Genomic DNA, 13,939 nt, shown 5'->3' with positions numbered 1-13,939 from the left:
TGTATTGGTTTCTCCTTATAGTTAAAATTAGCCGGTAAGGAAACACTGTATTTACCTCAGAATGCAACATCTTGTTGCAGTTAGAGCTGTGTGAACCCCCTCAGTTCAGTTCAAAAATGTGTTTGCCATTTTTTTCCTGTTACAATGGCTTCATATAGCATCAAAGGTCCAGAATTTCAAAAACATTAAGATGGAATGAAGTTGGTTTCCAACTTCTTATTTTACGGCAGACTAATTTAGGGGTTGTGTGATTTAGTGATTGTAAGAGATGCAAGAAATCTCAATACTTTCACAGTGTGTTGGCCAAATAAATTCATAATTTATTTGTTTATAAACCAGAATCTACTAAAGTTCACTTTTACAAACTATGTTTTTATACGTTAAAAACTATTGGGACCTTGAACATGTATCTCATGCCTGGAGTGAATATTTATCTAGTTTGAGAAGGTGGTTCAATCCAATTTATTTTCATAGAATCAAAATTTTTGGTGAATTAGTATTTTCAACATGACTCCTTCCTTTCTTGTTTTATTCTGACGCCCTTCAGAGACTCCCTACTGCAGCCCTCCATAGCCTATTTGAAGCTTTTAAGTTGCTTTTGTACTTTAGCTAACCACATGGAGTGTCCATGGATTTTGCCCTTTGAAAATGAAACAATTTCCTGATTTTGTGATTTAAAATTTCCCATTTAACATTGCATTAAGATTTATTTGTATTGAATTAGCAGTTTAAATACATTTCAAGTGCAGTGGAAGGTTTTATGCATAATATGACAGCAACATGGTACACTTCTACTAACTTAGAAAGAGGAAGAAATACTCCTAGCAGTGGATACCAAATGGTGTTCTCTGTTTTGTGTACAAATAACAAAACTTTAATTTTATGCTGATAATGAAGTCTATTTCCTCATACATTCTGAAGGTGTGAGAACCACAAAGGAAATAATATTTGTCTTGGAAACTTAATGACTATCAGGAAGCAGTATTAATGATATTTATTGTATTTATTTATTTATTTCAGTTTATATGGCAAGTTTTAAGAAGTGCCTATCCACTACTTAGTCTTTTTGACAGAGGCTTAAATCAAACCATATCAAAACCATAAACATGTGACAGAGCCTATTGAGGCAGATTTATGGATATTTTTCAGGGCTGTAGAAATACAAAGCAGCTAGAGTCTGTCGATATTTAGATATATTGATGTGTAATTACATAAATGGGTTTTTTTCAGTCTGCATTGCAGAGTTCTTATATTATGGATTCCATCACTTTTTTACTTTTGTTTAGAGTGGGTTGCATAAGCTTCGTACAGTTGAATATGTTAAGAAAGGTTCAGAATAAGAAAGTCATTTCAATGACTCGAAGCTATATTTAATCATATTTAGTACCACAAAATTGGCTGTCAAATCTCTAATTAACTATCAGACACTGGTTCTGGTTTCTGTGCTGCTCGCTTACTCAGCCTTATATTAACAACACCTGGCAGTTCAAACATACAAAGCTGCTCATATTGTAATTTAAAGTTTACTTTTGAATGTGAAGGCAGACAGGAACAACGTGAACTTGCTTTTAGTAAACTTGTATGCATACATTCTTTACTAAACAAAAAAATCAGAGAAATGGAAAAACAAATGCACAGTCGTGTAGTTAAAGACTGTATCATAATGCATATGCACAAGACAGCCAAAGGAGGGTTGAACAGGTAACCATAGTTCTGGCATTTCCTAACTTGTGAGCACTTTACTTTGCAATCTTAATTTAACGTTCTTTTAATGTAGTTTTTAGTTTGTGTAATTTCCAAGGCTTTTTTAAAAAGCAAGCTTGAAAAAATAGATATTGACACTTACTATCCATATTACCTTCCAAGAGCTTCCTCAGCTGTTGCAGTAACTACTCAGAGAAGCCTGAAAAATTAAAGACCCAGTGAGCCCCAGGCGAACTCCCAGTCAAACTCCCTCTGTTAGCCACTCCGCTGTTCACCAGTTTGCATCTTCTGTCCAGTCCCAATAACCTGCCCCGTCCCAGTCCTCTTTGTCCCAGTTATGTTCTCTTTGCCTACTCTGGCCTAGTCTCCACTCTTTGGGCTTTTCATCCCAGTATCCTTATTGAGCTAGTCCTAGACTCCCCCTTCCTCAGTTCCTTGTCTCAATCACACCCTTCCCTGACTACTTGTCCCAGTGTCTTTGTCTAGACAGCTCCTTTTTAGATGTCTTCCATCCACCCCCATTACCACTGCCATTTCCCTCTTGAGGTTTCCAGTCCTCTTGACCAGTGTCGTCCCCCCCCCCCGCCCACGCATGCTCTCCACACAGTTTCTCATATGATTTCAGTGTTCCCTCCCCCTCATTTCTCTCACCAACTCCCTGTCTCCTAGCCCAAGTTGAAGCTTCCCTGGCTCCACCCCTTCAGTTACCAGTTCCAATTTCCCCAAGGCTGAGTTTCCCTGCCTAGCCCTTTCCAGCCTCCCTTACCATCTCCCAGTCCCAGTTTCCCTCTCTCTGCCACCTCCAGTCCCACTCTTGCCAGACTCGTTGTCCCAAATTACTAATTTCCATTCCCCCCAGTATGGCTCTTGTCCCCTCTGCATTTGAGTCATGTGGCTGCCTTCTGAATGCTGCCTGAGTGTCAGCACGGAGAGTCATTGAGAGCACAGGAGAGATGGTGCCCAGTCCCACTCTGGCCCAGAGCAGCCAGGATCTGCAGTTATAGGGAAAGTCGAGCCTCACTCCTGAATTCTTGGGTGGGAGCATGTTCAGTTGCTCTGTGGGAATGGCACATATGCAGTCCAGTCACATTTAGGAGCTGTGAGGGACTGGAGCATGCTCACTAAAGATAGAATCTTTGGAGATTCTAGCTGCTAAACTCTTAAGTCTCTAGTGAGCATGTGCAAACTGAGATTTTTCAGAGGCTTATAATTTTACTGTATTTTCATGGGGGTGACAAAAGACACACAAAATGCCACCCCTTGCCAAAGAGTGAGTCCCTATTCTAAAGCACTGGGGTGCTTGAGTATCTCAAATAAGATTGCCAGACCTTTTTTTTTTATCATTCCAAAATGTATTTAACATATTTTTCCCTAGCCTCATTGTTGGTAATGTCTTTTGGCCAAAACATTCTAAAAGAGTTCACCCTGTGGAAGATACTGGGCATAGAAAATTTCAGAACAAATGGTCAAAGTTTTATATGCAACTTTAAATAGGGTCTTGTAATGGGAAATATTGGGCATCCTTAATAGGTACTGCTGCCAGCTCTCCCTTTATTATTGTCAAAAGCAAAAATGAAGGGTTTGTCTAATGTTGGAATCACTTTTGTCATAGCCCTTGCAGGGATATCAGGAAATTGGAGGACATATATAAAACACAAAAATTTATAAAGTCATATTAATAGTACAGTACAATATACTCACATCCTATGAGTACTGTATTTTTATTATAATTAACTTAATGATGTTGAAAGTAAATCCTACTTGCCTTAAGTAGGCTAATACAAAATTTAATATGCTCAGAACAATCTGAAACAAGGGAGATATTTCATATATCAGACATGACAATTTCATGTTTTTTAGGATTGTGTATATGGTAGGGATGAGGTACAAACTGTATTGAGTGAAATGGTAAATCACTCCCACTGCTCTGTTGTGTGGGACAACAGACCCAAGAGTTTGACAGCACATTCACATTTGAAAATGTGGAAGGAGGAAAGTGATGCATTGAATCAAAATATTTGAGGATTATTCTACTTCTAAGAGAAATATGAGATTTGAACAGTGATTCCTCAGTGTTCTCTCTCTCCCTCTGTCTCTCCCACACACGCACGAGCACACATGGCAGCCAAACTCATTTAGGGAGTTCCCAGTTCAGAATTTGGAGCAGAAGGGGGGCCCTAGCTCCATTTGCATATGAGTCCCACATTCCAAAAGCTGAGTGTAAACGTCCGCCTAAGAGTACACTTATCTGATTAAGTCACCTTCTTATACTTGACAACCAAGTGGTTAGAGCACTCAGCCAGGATATGAGAGACCTAGATTCAAATCCCCACTTTGTCTGATTCAGAGCAGAAAGTAGAAACCAGGTTTGCAACTGCTGAACTGTAAGATACTTTGGGGTAGGACACTGTCTAGGGCACTAGTGAGGTGGAAGAGCTGAGTTCAACCTGCCTCGAATCAGGCAGAGTATGGATTTTGAACCCAGGTCTCCCACATCTCTAATCACTCTTTTGAGTATATGACCACCACCATCACAATGATATACTTGGGGAGAAAGCCAAAAGCCTGACCTGGCATGGGAACCTACCTCCAGAAGACAATCCATGGCTGAGAATCCCAAGTGAAGATAGGCCAGAGGTTGGGGCCTACTTCTCTTTGCGAGGTGTTTTTTTTTCTATTGGCTAGTTTAGGCAGCTCCCTTCTCAGTTTGCTGCTTTCTGTGGATCACATTTTTAGGTGCCTTATTCTCCCCATGCATTATATAGGGAGCCTGCTGGGTGGCAGGGCACCTAAAGCTAGGTGTTGCAGTGCTGAGCCTAAGTCCTCTTTCTTGATCTCTCTCATTCTGTCATTCATATTCCTCCATATGCAGTTATCTACTCAGAGGCTCCCTTCTCACTCCCTCTGTCCCACCCCCTCTATCCCACCCCCTCCACTTCAACATTAGTTCTTGAATTGCTTTGCTCCCTACTTCCTCCATTCCTACTCTCAGGCTTCTTTTTCAATTAGGAAAAGAGGCCAAGATAAGTCAGGTTTAGCTACTGTGTGTTCGCTAACCCCAGCCTAATCTCCATGTCTTTTCCTGATCTAGACAAAACCTCAAAGAAACAATAGTCTCTAGCCAACAATGCTTCTAGGCAGGAGAAGGTGTTACCAGCTCCAGCTACTTTGCTTGCTGGTCCCAGTGACTTCACTTACTCACTGGAAAATAGGTTTTTCAAGTGCTGTTCTTGCAATAGAAATGCCTATCTTGTACTGCATGTGTGTGCTGAACACAATAAAAAGAAAAGGTACTTTTTTGTGCTGCTCACTCACAGATTTTTTTTCTAGTTTTAAATGTGGATACAGATAACTGGTTCAGGCAAAATTTCTTCCATCCTTTAAACCCAAAACTACTTTGCGTCCCCCTCCCCAAATTCGTATTAACCCTCCCACTCCAATCTTGTTCCAGCTCCATGCCTCGGCATTTTAGCTGGTTCCTTTACCTAAAGGCCAGTAGCAAGGTCTCCTAATCTCTATCTATTAGGCTCTCTTGGTGGTCTTTTTAAATCTAAAGCTGCACTGGGCATTCCTTTATGGTCCTAGTTCAGAGTGGCGGGGGAGGGGGAGTCATCCCCAGAACTATTAGAATATTGTGTGTTCTGGAAAATCTAAAACAGATGGACTAATTGACTTACATTTGAGTTAAATTTTACTGTTAAGTCACAAAGATGATTTTTGGGGTACCACTTATGAGTTCTATTTGAAGGTTATTTTTGAGGGTCAAATCTTTAGCTTGGAGATGGATAGTGCAAAAATACTTTGCTTAGTAAAGAAATGTGATTATCAAAGTTTGCCTTTCAGTTAATCATCTTGATGACAAAACAAAGCAGCACTTTATACTTGTTCAACTTGCAATAGAAAGAAAAATCACAAATTTGATTTGCAAGGGACTAGGTCCCTGTGATTTACTTCAGAAGGAACTATGACATATCTTGCTATACCTGGAATTTAAGCTGCATTTTGAGATTTAAATGTCTACATTCGGGGATTACAATAATTAAGTCGCAATTGCTAAAAGAACACCATGTTTGAGTATTATATTACCCAGACACCAACAGAACCTAGCCGGAGCATGAATTTCTTCTTCATTATCACTAAACCTGTAAGTTATCCTCAATGAATAAATGATGTCAAATCATTTCCAGCTATGTGGAATGCATAGAGAATAATAGGAATCCAGTTGGGAGGCTTTTGTAGCTGGGCCAAACCAATTTCTTGTATTTTTTTTTTTTTTATGCTTTGTGGTTCGGCTTGCTTAAGGACAGACCTATAGCCACCTTTATCTATTGATTTGTTACACTCTCCATCATAGTTTAGAGTGTAAACTTCATTCTAGATTGTGGTGCAATACGTCTGTAATTAAAGTACCTTCATACATTGTTTCAGTAGGCCTTACAAGAGGGAAAACATGGATGCCAAAAATCTACGAGGGATGAAAGTGCCTTAATGATCATTTACCATCACTTCTTTCTTTGTTAATTTTCTGACATGTGGCTTTGCTGTGTTTCCACACATGTTGAGGGTTTTTTTAATTCAAAGCTAAGTAAAGACATCTTGATTAAATTTGGAAGTGACATCAGTGTATCCCTACGTAAAGGCAATTTGGGGTGATTGGAATCTGAATTAATACTTCGAGAGCTAAATCCACAAAGGGAATTTAAGCTCAATGTTGCAATGCCTAACTTTAGTTATTCTTCTGCCTAGTATGTCCACATTCCTTTTGAGGATTCTATCTCCATTTTGGATTTGCAGCTATGAGCCATCTTTTGGAATTAGCTCTCACCTGGTCCAGGTGCTTTTCTTGGAAAAACCCAGGACAGTGGTGGTGCATCCTATGCTCCTCTGGTACCCTATAGTTGGGTAGTCAGAGCACTCACCTAGGATGTGGGACACCCAATTTCAACATCCTCTCCCACTCTACACACACCTGTTTTGAATCAGGTACTTGAAACCAAGTCTCCCACTTCCCATGTGAATGCCCTAACCACAGGGACTTCAGGGACTCTGGTGTGGGTCTCTGTCTCTCCTGTTGAAGCTGTTCCAATTTGTATGAAATTCTTAAATATTAATTGAAACAGGGACTGGACTCTGGGTCTCCTAGGAGAGTGTGCTAACTACTAAGGTATATAATTATTCATTTATTCTCTCACTCACACTCACACCAATAAATGATTATTTATAAAAAGGCACCTACTGGGTTAAGCAGCAGCTGAGCAGGGATTTTGAGTATCCACATTTTGTATTTAGGTGCCTGAAGTGGCAGTGAGGTGTCAAAATCCCTGTGTGGTTCTAAATGTATTTTTGGGTGGCAAGGTGATGGACTGAGAAGTACTGTGGGATGTTTGGGCAAGCACTAAAGCGCTGTCTGACCTAGAGCAAGTAATGATGTAAAACAGTGTCTGCAAGTACAATGAACTCCACCTACAGTGGGCATTGCTTGCCCAGACACTTTGGATACAAGCCAAATATTTATATCACAATTTCTTTATGGCTTGGACTATCATTTAAACATATACAGAAGATATTTTTCCCATTTGTTTTCCTTATCCTAGTTTCATTTTGCAACATCTTCCTCCACCCAATGGCCTTATTCTTTATTTCTATTCCTCAGCATCGTCCCTTCACCGGCAAAGCTTGTTTACCTCACAACTACATAGCTCTGTATTCTCACCTCTCTTTCTCTGCTGTTCCGATCAAGTGATTCTGCCCAGATATCTCCTCACACCCTACTTGCATTCTCTGCCATATCTCTCTCTGCAGTTGTGGTTAGATTTCCCTCTTCTACTGATGGCTTCACTTTTCTTCAAGGTAGCCACTTCAAGCGCACATTGAGTCTTAACTGGTTTGCAATGAATGCTGTCTCAAAGTTGTTGGAAAATCAGTTGGTGATTCTGTGTAGTAGTAGCTACATGTGAACTAATTCAAGTAAATCAGTGTAAACATTTATTTTTGCATCAGTATGTTTTATTTTAATACTTTTTACAACTTTTTCTCCAAATCGTTTGTATTCTTCGATGTGGTTTATTTGTATCCAAATTGTGTACATTATCCTCACTGTATTTCTACATGCCCCTTCAGTTTTGAGGATTTGACTGGACAATGATTTCTTCCACGTTGAATATGTGCCTGGATGCTATGATAAGCACCATCAAAATAAAGCTTCATGAACATTTTCTGATCCATTTTTTGTGTTTATTCCCCAGTATCTGAAGAATTCTTGATTTAAAATAAGATATAGACATTAATGTATATTGATATGCTATAATTGATGTCATTTTGATATGTTGCTGTATGTATATTAAAATCAAAATAACTTATTAAAAGATACAATAATGTAAGATTGGATAAGACTGAACAATGAAGGGTGCATTAAATTGTTCATTCTTCCATTATGAATTTAATTGTAACAGATCAATCACCTTAAGGGAGCATCAACACTGAGCATTCCTTTTTTGTTTGTCTTTATAATTATTTAACTTGAGGGGCCAGTTCCTCTCTTGATGCAAAGTTAGTGCTATAGTTGCCACTTTTGCACTGCTAACAAAATAGCAAACCATGTGTGAGCTGGATTCCAGAAAAGCAGCTAACATTCCCACTCTACGCCTGGGGGAATTCCGCACCACTGTGCATGCACAGAATGTATGTCCTCCACAGATTCCTTTTGCTTCCCTGCAGAAAAATGACTTTCTGACTGGGAAGCCACAAGAGTGGATATGTGACCCTCCCTAGCAGCACATTTTGGGGGCCCAGAGCAGCCAGCAGAGAGGTAAATCACTGGCACAGGAGGCAGGTCTGGGAAGATTCAGCTGGTGGCTCCTTCCCTGTGCCGGGCTCAGCTGCTAGTTCCAGCTGGGCTGAGGAGGACAGGACTTCCTCTTCCCTTGCATGGCATTTGGGGCCAAGTCAGCCCCACCCCCAGATTTCTCCGCTGGCTGAAGGAAGCTCTGCAAACACCCCCCCCCCCCGCTTCCTACACCCATCGCTCCTCATCTGGAGGGGGAGGGATCCCTGTACAGGGAGATGCTCCCCTATTCGTCCAACCCCCGTGCATCCAGATCCCCTCGTACCCAGACCCTCCTGCCAAGCCTCACCCCCACGCATTCAGAACCCCACCCTTATGAGCCCCACTCCCCTTGCACCTGGACCATCCAGACAAGCCATCCGCACCCAGATCCCCATCTCGCCAAGAGCCAATCAACTGCATCTGGCTCCCCAACCCAATGAGCCCCACTCCCCCAGCATTTCGACCTCCATTGAGCTCCCCAGACCCTCCTGACAAGGTCTACCCCTCACACACACACACACACACAGATCCCTCCCTGCTGAGCACCAACCACCTTCACTTTGACCCCCCCCGACCCCCGCGGACTCCCATTACTATTGCACCCAGATCCCCCAACAAGCCCCTATGCATTCAGATTCCCCCCTGCACCTGGATCCCCCACTGAGCCACCAGCACCCAGATTGCCCCATACAGAACCCTCTTAACCCACACTTGGATCCCCCACACTAAGCTCTCCACACTTGAATCCTACCTTCTTGAGCCTGCCCGCGCACACCTGATGCACCTGGCACAGAGGGGTAGGGTCCTGGGGTGTTTCTGGGACAAGCCCAGTTCTTGCGCTGTGTCAGGGCTCACCGCTGAGCCCTTTTCCTGGGGGAAGCTGCACAGTGATCTCCCACCTCTGTGCAGCCAGTGGCCTGTGCGCTCCAATGCCATGCTGGATTCTCCACGTTTATTTGACAAACAAAATTTACAGAATTTTAAAATATTGTGTGCAGAACTTTTAAATTTTTGGTGCAGAATTTTTAATTTTTTGGTGCAAAATGCCCTCAGGAGTATCATTCACCCTACTCTGCATAGTAGAAAAGAGAAGGTAAGGCCTGAGCCTTCACGTTCCTCTGAATTATATTCAGCTCTACCTCCCCATTTAATAATTCACATCTTTGGTAGGCTAGTGGGGTGTCCTATGGTATTCCTTCAGAAATACCTTCTGATGTGGTTTCCCTGCTGTCTTTTTGCTTGCGGCTACTTGTTTTAAATGTCTACTTAGCAGTCAGTGCTGGTGTCTATAAACCTTCATAGGTCTAAATATCATATGAATTTCCATTTGTGTGTGCTGGTAAGCTAGGGAGGAGGGGAGGTTATTTAGGATTCTTAAATATGTTGTAAAACTTGCTTAATTTCACACACTTTTTAAAAAAAATCCTGAGAATCTGCTTTTCTCTTTAAGTGAAAATTGAAAAAGTTGCACAGCCCAAGTTTATGTATCATTGATTGTGCTGTTTTGCTTTGTTCTGCTTTTGAAAGTGTTGAAACAGAGTTGTGACTCGATACAATCTGATAAATTAACTGAATTATAATAAGTATTTTAAAATAAATGAGAACAAGTAGGAAAGTCAGTTAACAAAGAATGATTCTATTTAAATAGTTAGAACATTGATTTGGTTTATTATTATTTAAATGACAGTAGCATCTAGGAGTTCCAGTTGAGAATCAAGGCTCCATTGTACAAGGCGCTGAACAAGCAAACATGTTAAATAGTTAATTTACTGCAGGATATTTACTAAAGAAAGGTTTTAAAATATTTTTCTACAATTGTTTTTAGCTTTAGACCCTGCTAAAGATCCATGCTTAAAGATGAAATGTAGTCGCCATAAGGTATGCATTGCTCAAGACCAGCAGACTGCTGTTTGCATTAGTCATCGGAGACTTACACACAGGTAAATGATTTAAAGTAAATGTTATTGATTAGTTTACTGTCTTCACTAAGGACTACAACCTGTAAACAAATTGTAAATACTGTAGTTTCTCTGCAACATACTGTATAGGAGGAAATTGAGATGAAGATTTTTTTAATAGTTATGCACTGATTAATTACTCTGATTGTTGCATATTTGTACATGGTGTGTTATAGGATTTACACATGTACATAGAGTAAGCTGCTGATATAACTACTGCTACGTTCAACGAAATAGTGTTTATACCAATTGCAACAAAAACAATTATCGCAGGAAATAATCTTCCACTGCTGTGATTTCATTTTTTTTAATCTCTTTAGAATTCCCAGTGTTCTTCCCTTCCAAAGGCTACATTATTATACTATTGTTATACTATTGTGCACACATTTGTCTGACTGTACTTGGATAAGGTAAATCCCAACATTTATTTGGTGTACCTTTTTTGCTTAGGTGTAATATTCACCCCCAGGTTTTTTTGATGTAGTATCATTTGAGTTCTATACCAGTTACACACAATGAGCAAATGTGTGGTACAGTTTGCATAGGGTCAGAACGTGGACTATTTTCCCCCTTGTACTTCTCTTTTGGGAACATATTTAATGTTTTAGCTGTGAAATATTAAAATGTATTTTGTAAGAAGAGCAAACTACTGTACATAGGCCCCAATTTAGCAAAGCACTTGAGTATGTGTTGAACTCCTATTAACTTTAATGGGCCTCAACAACCTGCTTAAAACTAAACATGTGCTGAAGTGCTGAGTTTGGGGCCATAATGACGAAAATGTTTAACCAGTAACATAATAATATTTCTTGGCTGGTGAAAACTATATTTAAGGGGAAAGTATCAAGTGTTTGAGGTAGAGCAGTTATAAACCTATATTCGTTAAGGAATGTTCTCAATTTCCTAATATCTAGTCATGCTGAAATATACGCATCTATAGCTGATCAAAGAAACAAGTTAGTATTTTTGTGATGTAAAAAGTAATGTTTTAGACTGTGCAGCCACAATTATTTAACAAAAACTATTTGTAGGGTTATGCTTTTGACATTAACCAATGATGGTGTAAAATTAGAGATTTTGGTATTCAGATTATAGAAATTGAAAGAGTTCTGGTCAAATCACTTTGCTAATATCAGTTGCATTCAAACCATTGGGGGAAAATATCAAGGCCGGGGTTAGGGTTGCCAGATGCAAAAGGACAAAATAATTGAGAAAATATGTTTATATTTCTAAGAGGGTGTTACATAGAAGAAGAAAAATAATAAATAAAAAAAACTGTGTAAAGTAGATGCTGAAAAGTCCTGAAGACTAGCTGCAATTGCCTACAGTCTTTGCATAAATATTTTTTTCCATCTTGAATAAATATTTGTAAAAGGCCTTCTTTCCCCATTGCCCTTGATCTAGTACAGGAAGGTGGGCTTTGGTTCTCGAAATGCTGTCTGAATATAATCAAAACTCATTATGTGAATTTTTAGAATGGTAGAAACTCAGTAGTTAGACCTGAAAACCAGGCAACTTATGTGAACTATTCAGTATTAAGCCAGATCTGTGCACAGAGTGGACCCTACATGCTTGGATCTACCCTTTCTCCCAGAACAGTGGGACAGCCCTTTCTGTCATGGTGCATCCTCTTCCTGAAGAGGTGCTTTCCATGCAATTTGTGGCCTGACCAGGGTGCAAGTGGTGGGGAGGAAGAACAAAATATATTGTCCTTTTTCCATTAGGTGAGAAAGGTAATACAGCATTGGGCTCCATCATTCTTTATTTGTTTTTCTTTATGTATAATACATTGTCCCTTCTTTTGAGCATTCCACACATCTGCTCACTGGGACAGCAGTACATAGGGTAGGAGGAGGGAGGAAAGGCAGGGCACTAATGGGGGCCAGCCTCTGTGCAGACCTCTGAGGACCTACCAGGTTTTTGAGTAAGACCCATAGCTTTTTTTCCCAGTAATATTGTATGGATGGAACATCTGAGAATATATCCTTGCAAAATTTCATCCTTAAGAACCTCCAGTCATGTTTTATTCCTCACAGGTAGGATTGTTTTCCGCCACAGTCAAGGCCAAGATGATCTATTTCTCTTGTAAAATCTGTGTGGGGGATTCTGGAGAATTAATTCTCCTGGGGAAAGTCCACACAAAGATCCACTCAGATCTTCCCATTAGGGCACATTAGCTCTAGTTTCCGCACTGCCAATTTCCACTGGCTGTTCCAGGAACTATTCCCACTCCTTCAGGGGAGTTGTACAGGAAAAACAAGGCAGCCCTGGGTTGTACTCCTCCCTCCCCACACCCACAGTGTTCTATGGGGCTAGATGGGTGACAATGTGTATGGTTCCCCCTGTCCCCAGCCCAGACTCACCCAGTCTCTGACTCTCCCCAGCACGGTTCCTGGGCTGTGTGAAGAAGCCTCTATAAAATGCTGGGGGCATGGTGCTAGTGAGGTGTCGATACTCCCCTGTGCATGTGGAAGTATGGAGATCTGTGTCATGGATGCCCTCTACGTGAAGATCTAATAGGGTGGGATTTGGTCCAAAATGTGTATTTGTCTGTCTTATCTCACTGAAATGCATTGGGCTACTTGTATAGGAGAGGATATCTCCCATAATTAAGGGTTACTGGATTGGAGCCTTTAAGTAATAGTGAGAGAGTGAATAAATGGGGGAAAATATGGCATTACAAATTTTCTTGTGATTTTATCTTTTAAAATTTATTTTCATTTAAATCTATATATGTGAATTCAAAGTTGTGTGAAAGTGTGGTTGTTGCCTTATTTATATATAGTCAAATTATACATAACTTTATATTGCATGGATTTAAGGATGTTGTGAAGTATAACTTTGAGATAATTTTAATTATAATACCTTAAATGACATATTAACAAATTAATTGTGATATGTTTTATCAAAAAGTAATGTAGCTAGTATGAGACTTCACTGTGCAACAGATCCCTGATAGAGAAGTGCGAGAAGACAAAATGTTAATTATTGATTTTTGTTGATTAGAAAATGAAAATTGAGATTCCGTGGTGTCAAAAATAATAAATAGTATTACTTCTCCAGAAGTAAAAACACCTTAATGCATTGAGTTTATATTTTCTGACATAATACATAGGAACCCAGTACTCCTCTCTAACCTGTATCACTACAGTATGTGCTTTCATTCTTCATTCTTATGATACTTTTAATTGGAAACAGGGTCAAATGGTGTATGTAAAAATATTTTAAAAATACTTGCTCTGTGTTAGGGACAAGACTTCCAAAACTGATTTGACCAATATAATAAACTCTTTCATTTTCTCCTATAATAAATGCATGCATTCATTCTATGTTTTAGGAGTCTTATTCAGTTGCTCATAATTTTCTATCAGGCTTGTTCTTGTGATACGGTGATATGACACATACAGTTAGCTGATTCGTCTCTTCAGAATGCACTTAGACTGTGTACATC

At 39.9% G+C, this 13,939-nt stretch overlaps 1 protein-coding gene across 3 annotated transcripts in view; it reads left to right on the top strand.

The window, feature by feature from the left end:
• SPOCK3 (SPARC (osteonectin), cwcv and kazal like domains proteoglycan 3) overlaps positions 1-13,939 on the top strand; it is a 389,564-nt gene that overhangs the window by 187,832 nt on the left and 187,793 nt on the right. For all 3 annotated transcript variants that reach the window (XM_048847640.2, XM_048847639.2, XM_048847637.2), the window contains exon 4: positions 10,356-10,470. In XM_048847640.2, coding sequence (XP_048703597.1) covers positions 10,356-10,470 — 115 coding nt within the window. The remainder of the gene's footprint in view (positions 1-10,355; positions 10,471-13,939) is intronic.

The sequence above is a fragment of the Caretta caretta genome, chromosome 4, assembly GCF_965140235.1.
Source record: "Caretta caretta isolate rCarCar2 chromosome 4, rCarCar1.hap1, whole genome shotgun sequence".
NCBI lineage: Eukaryota > Metazoa > Chordata > Testudines > Cheloniidae > Caretta > Caretta caretta.
This window is presented reverse-complemented; position numbering and strand designations above follow the sequence as displayed.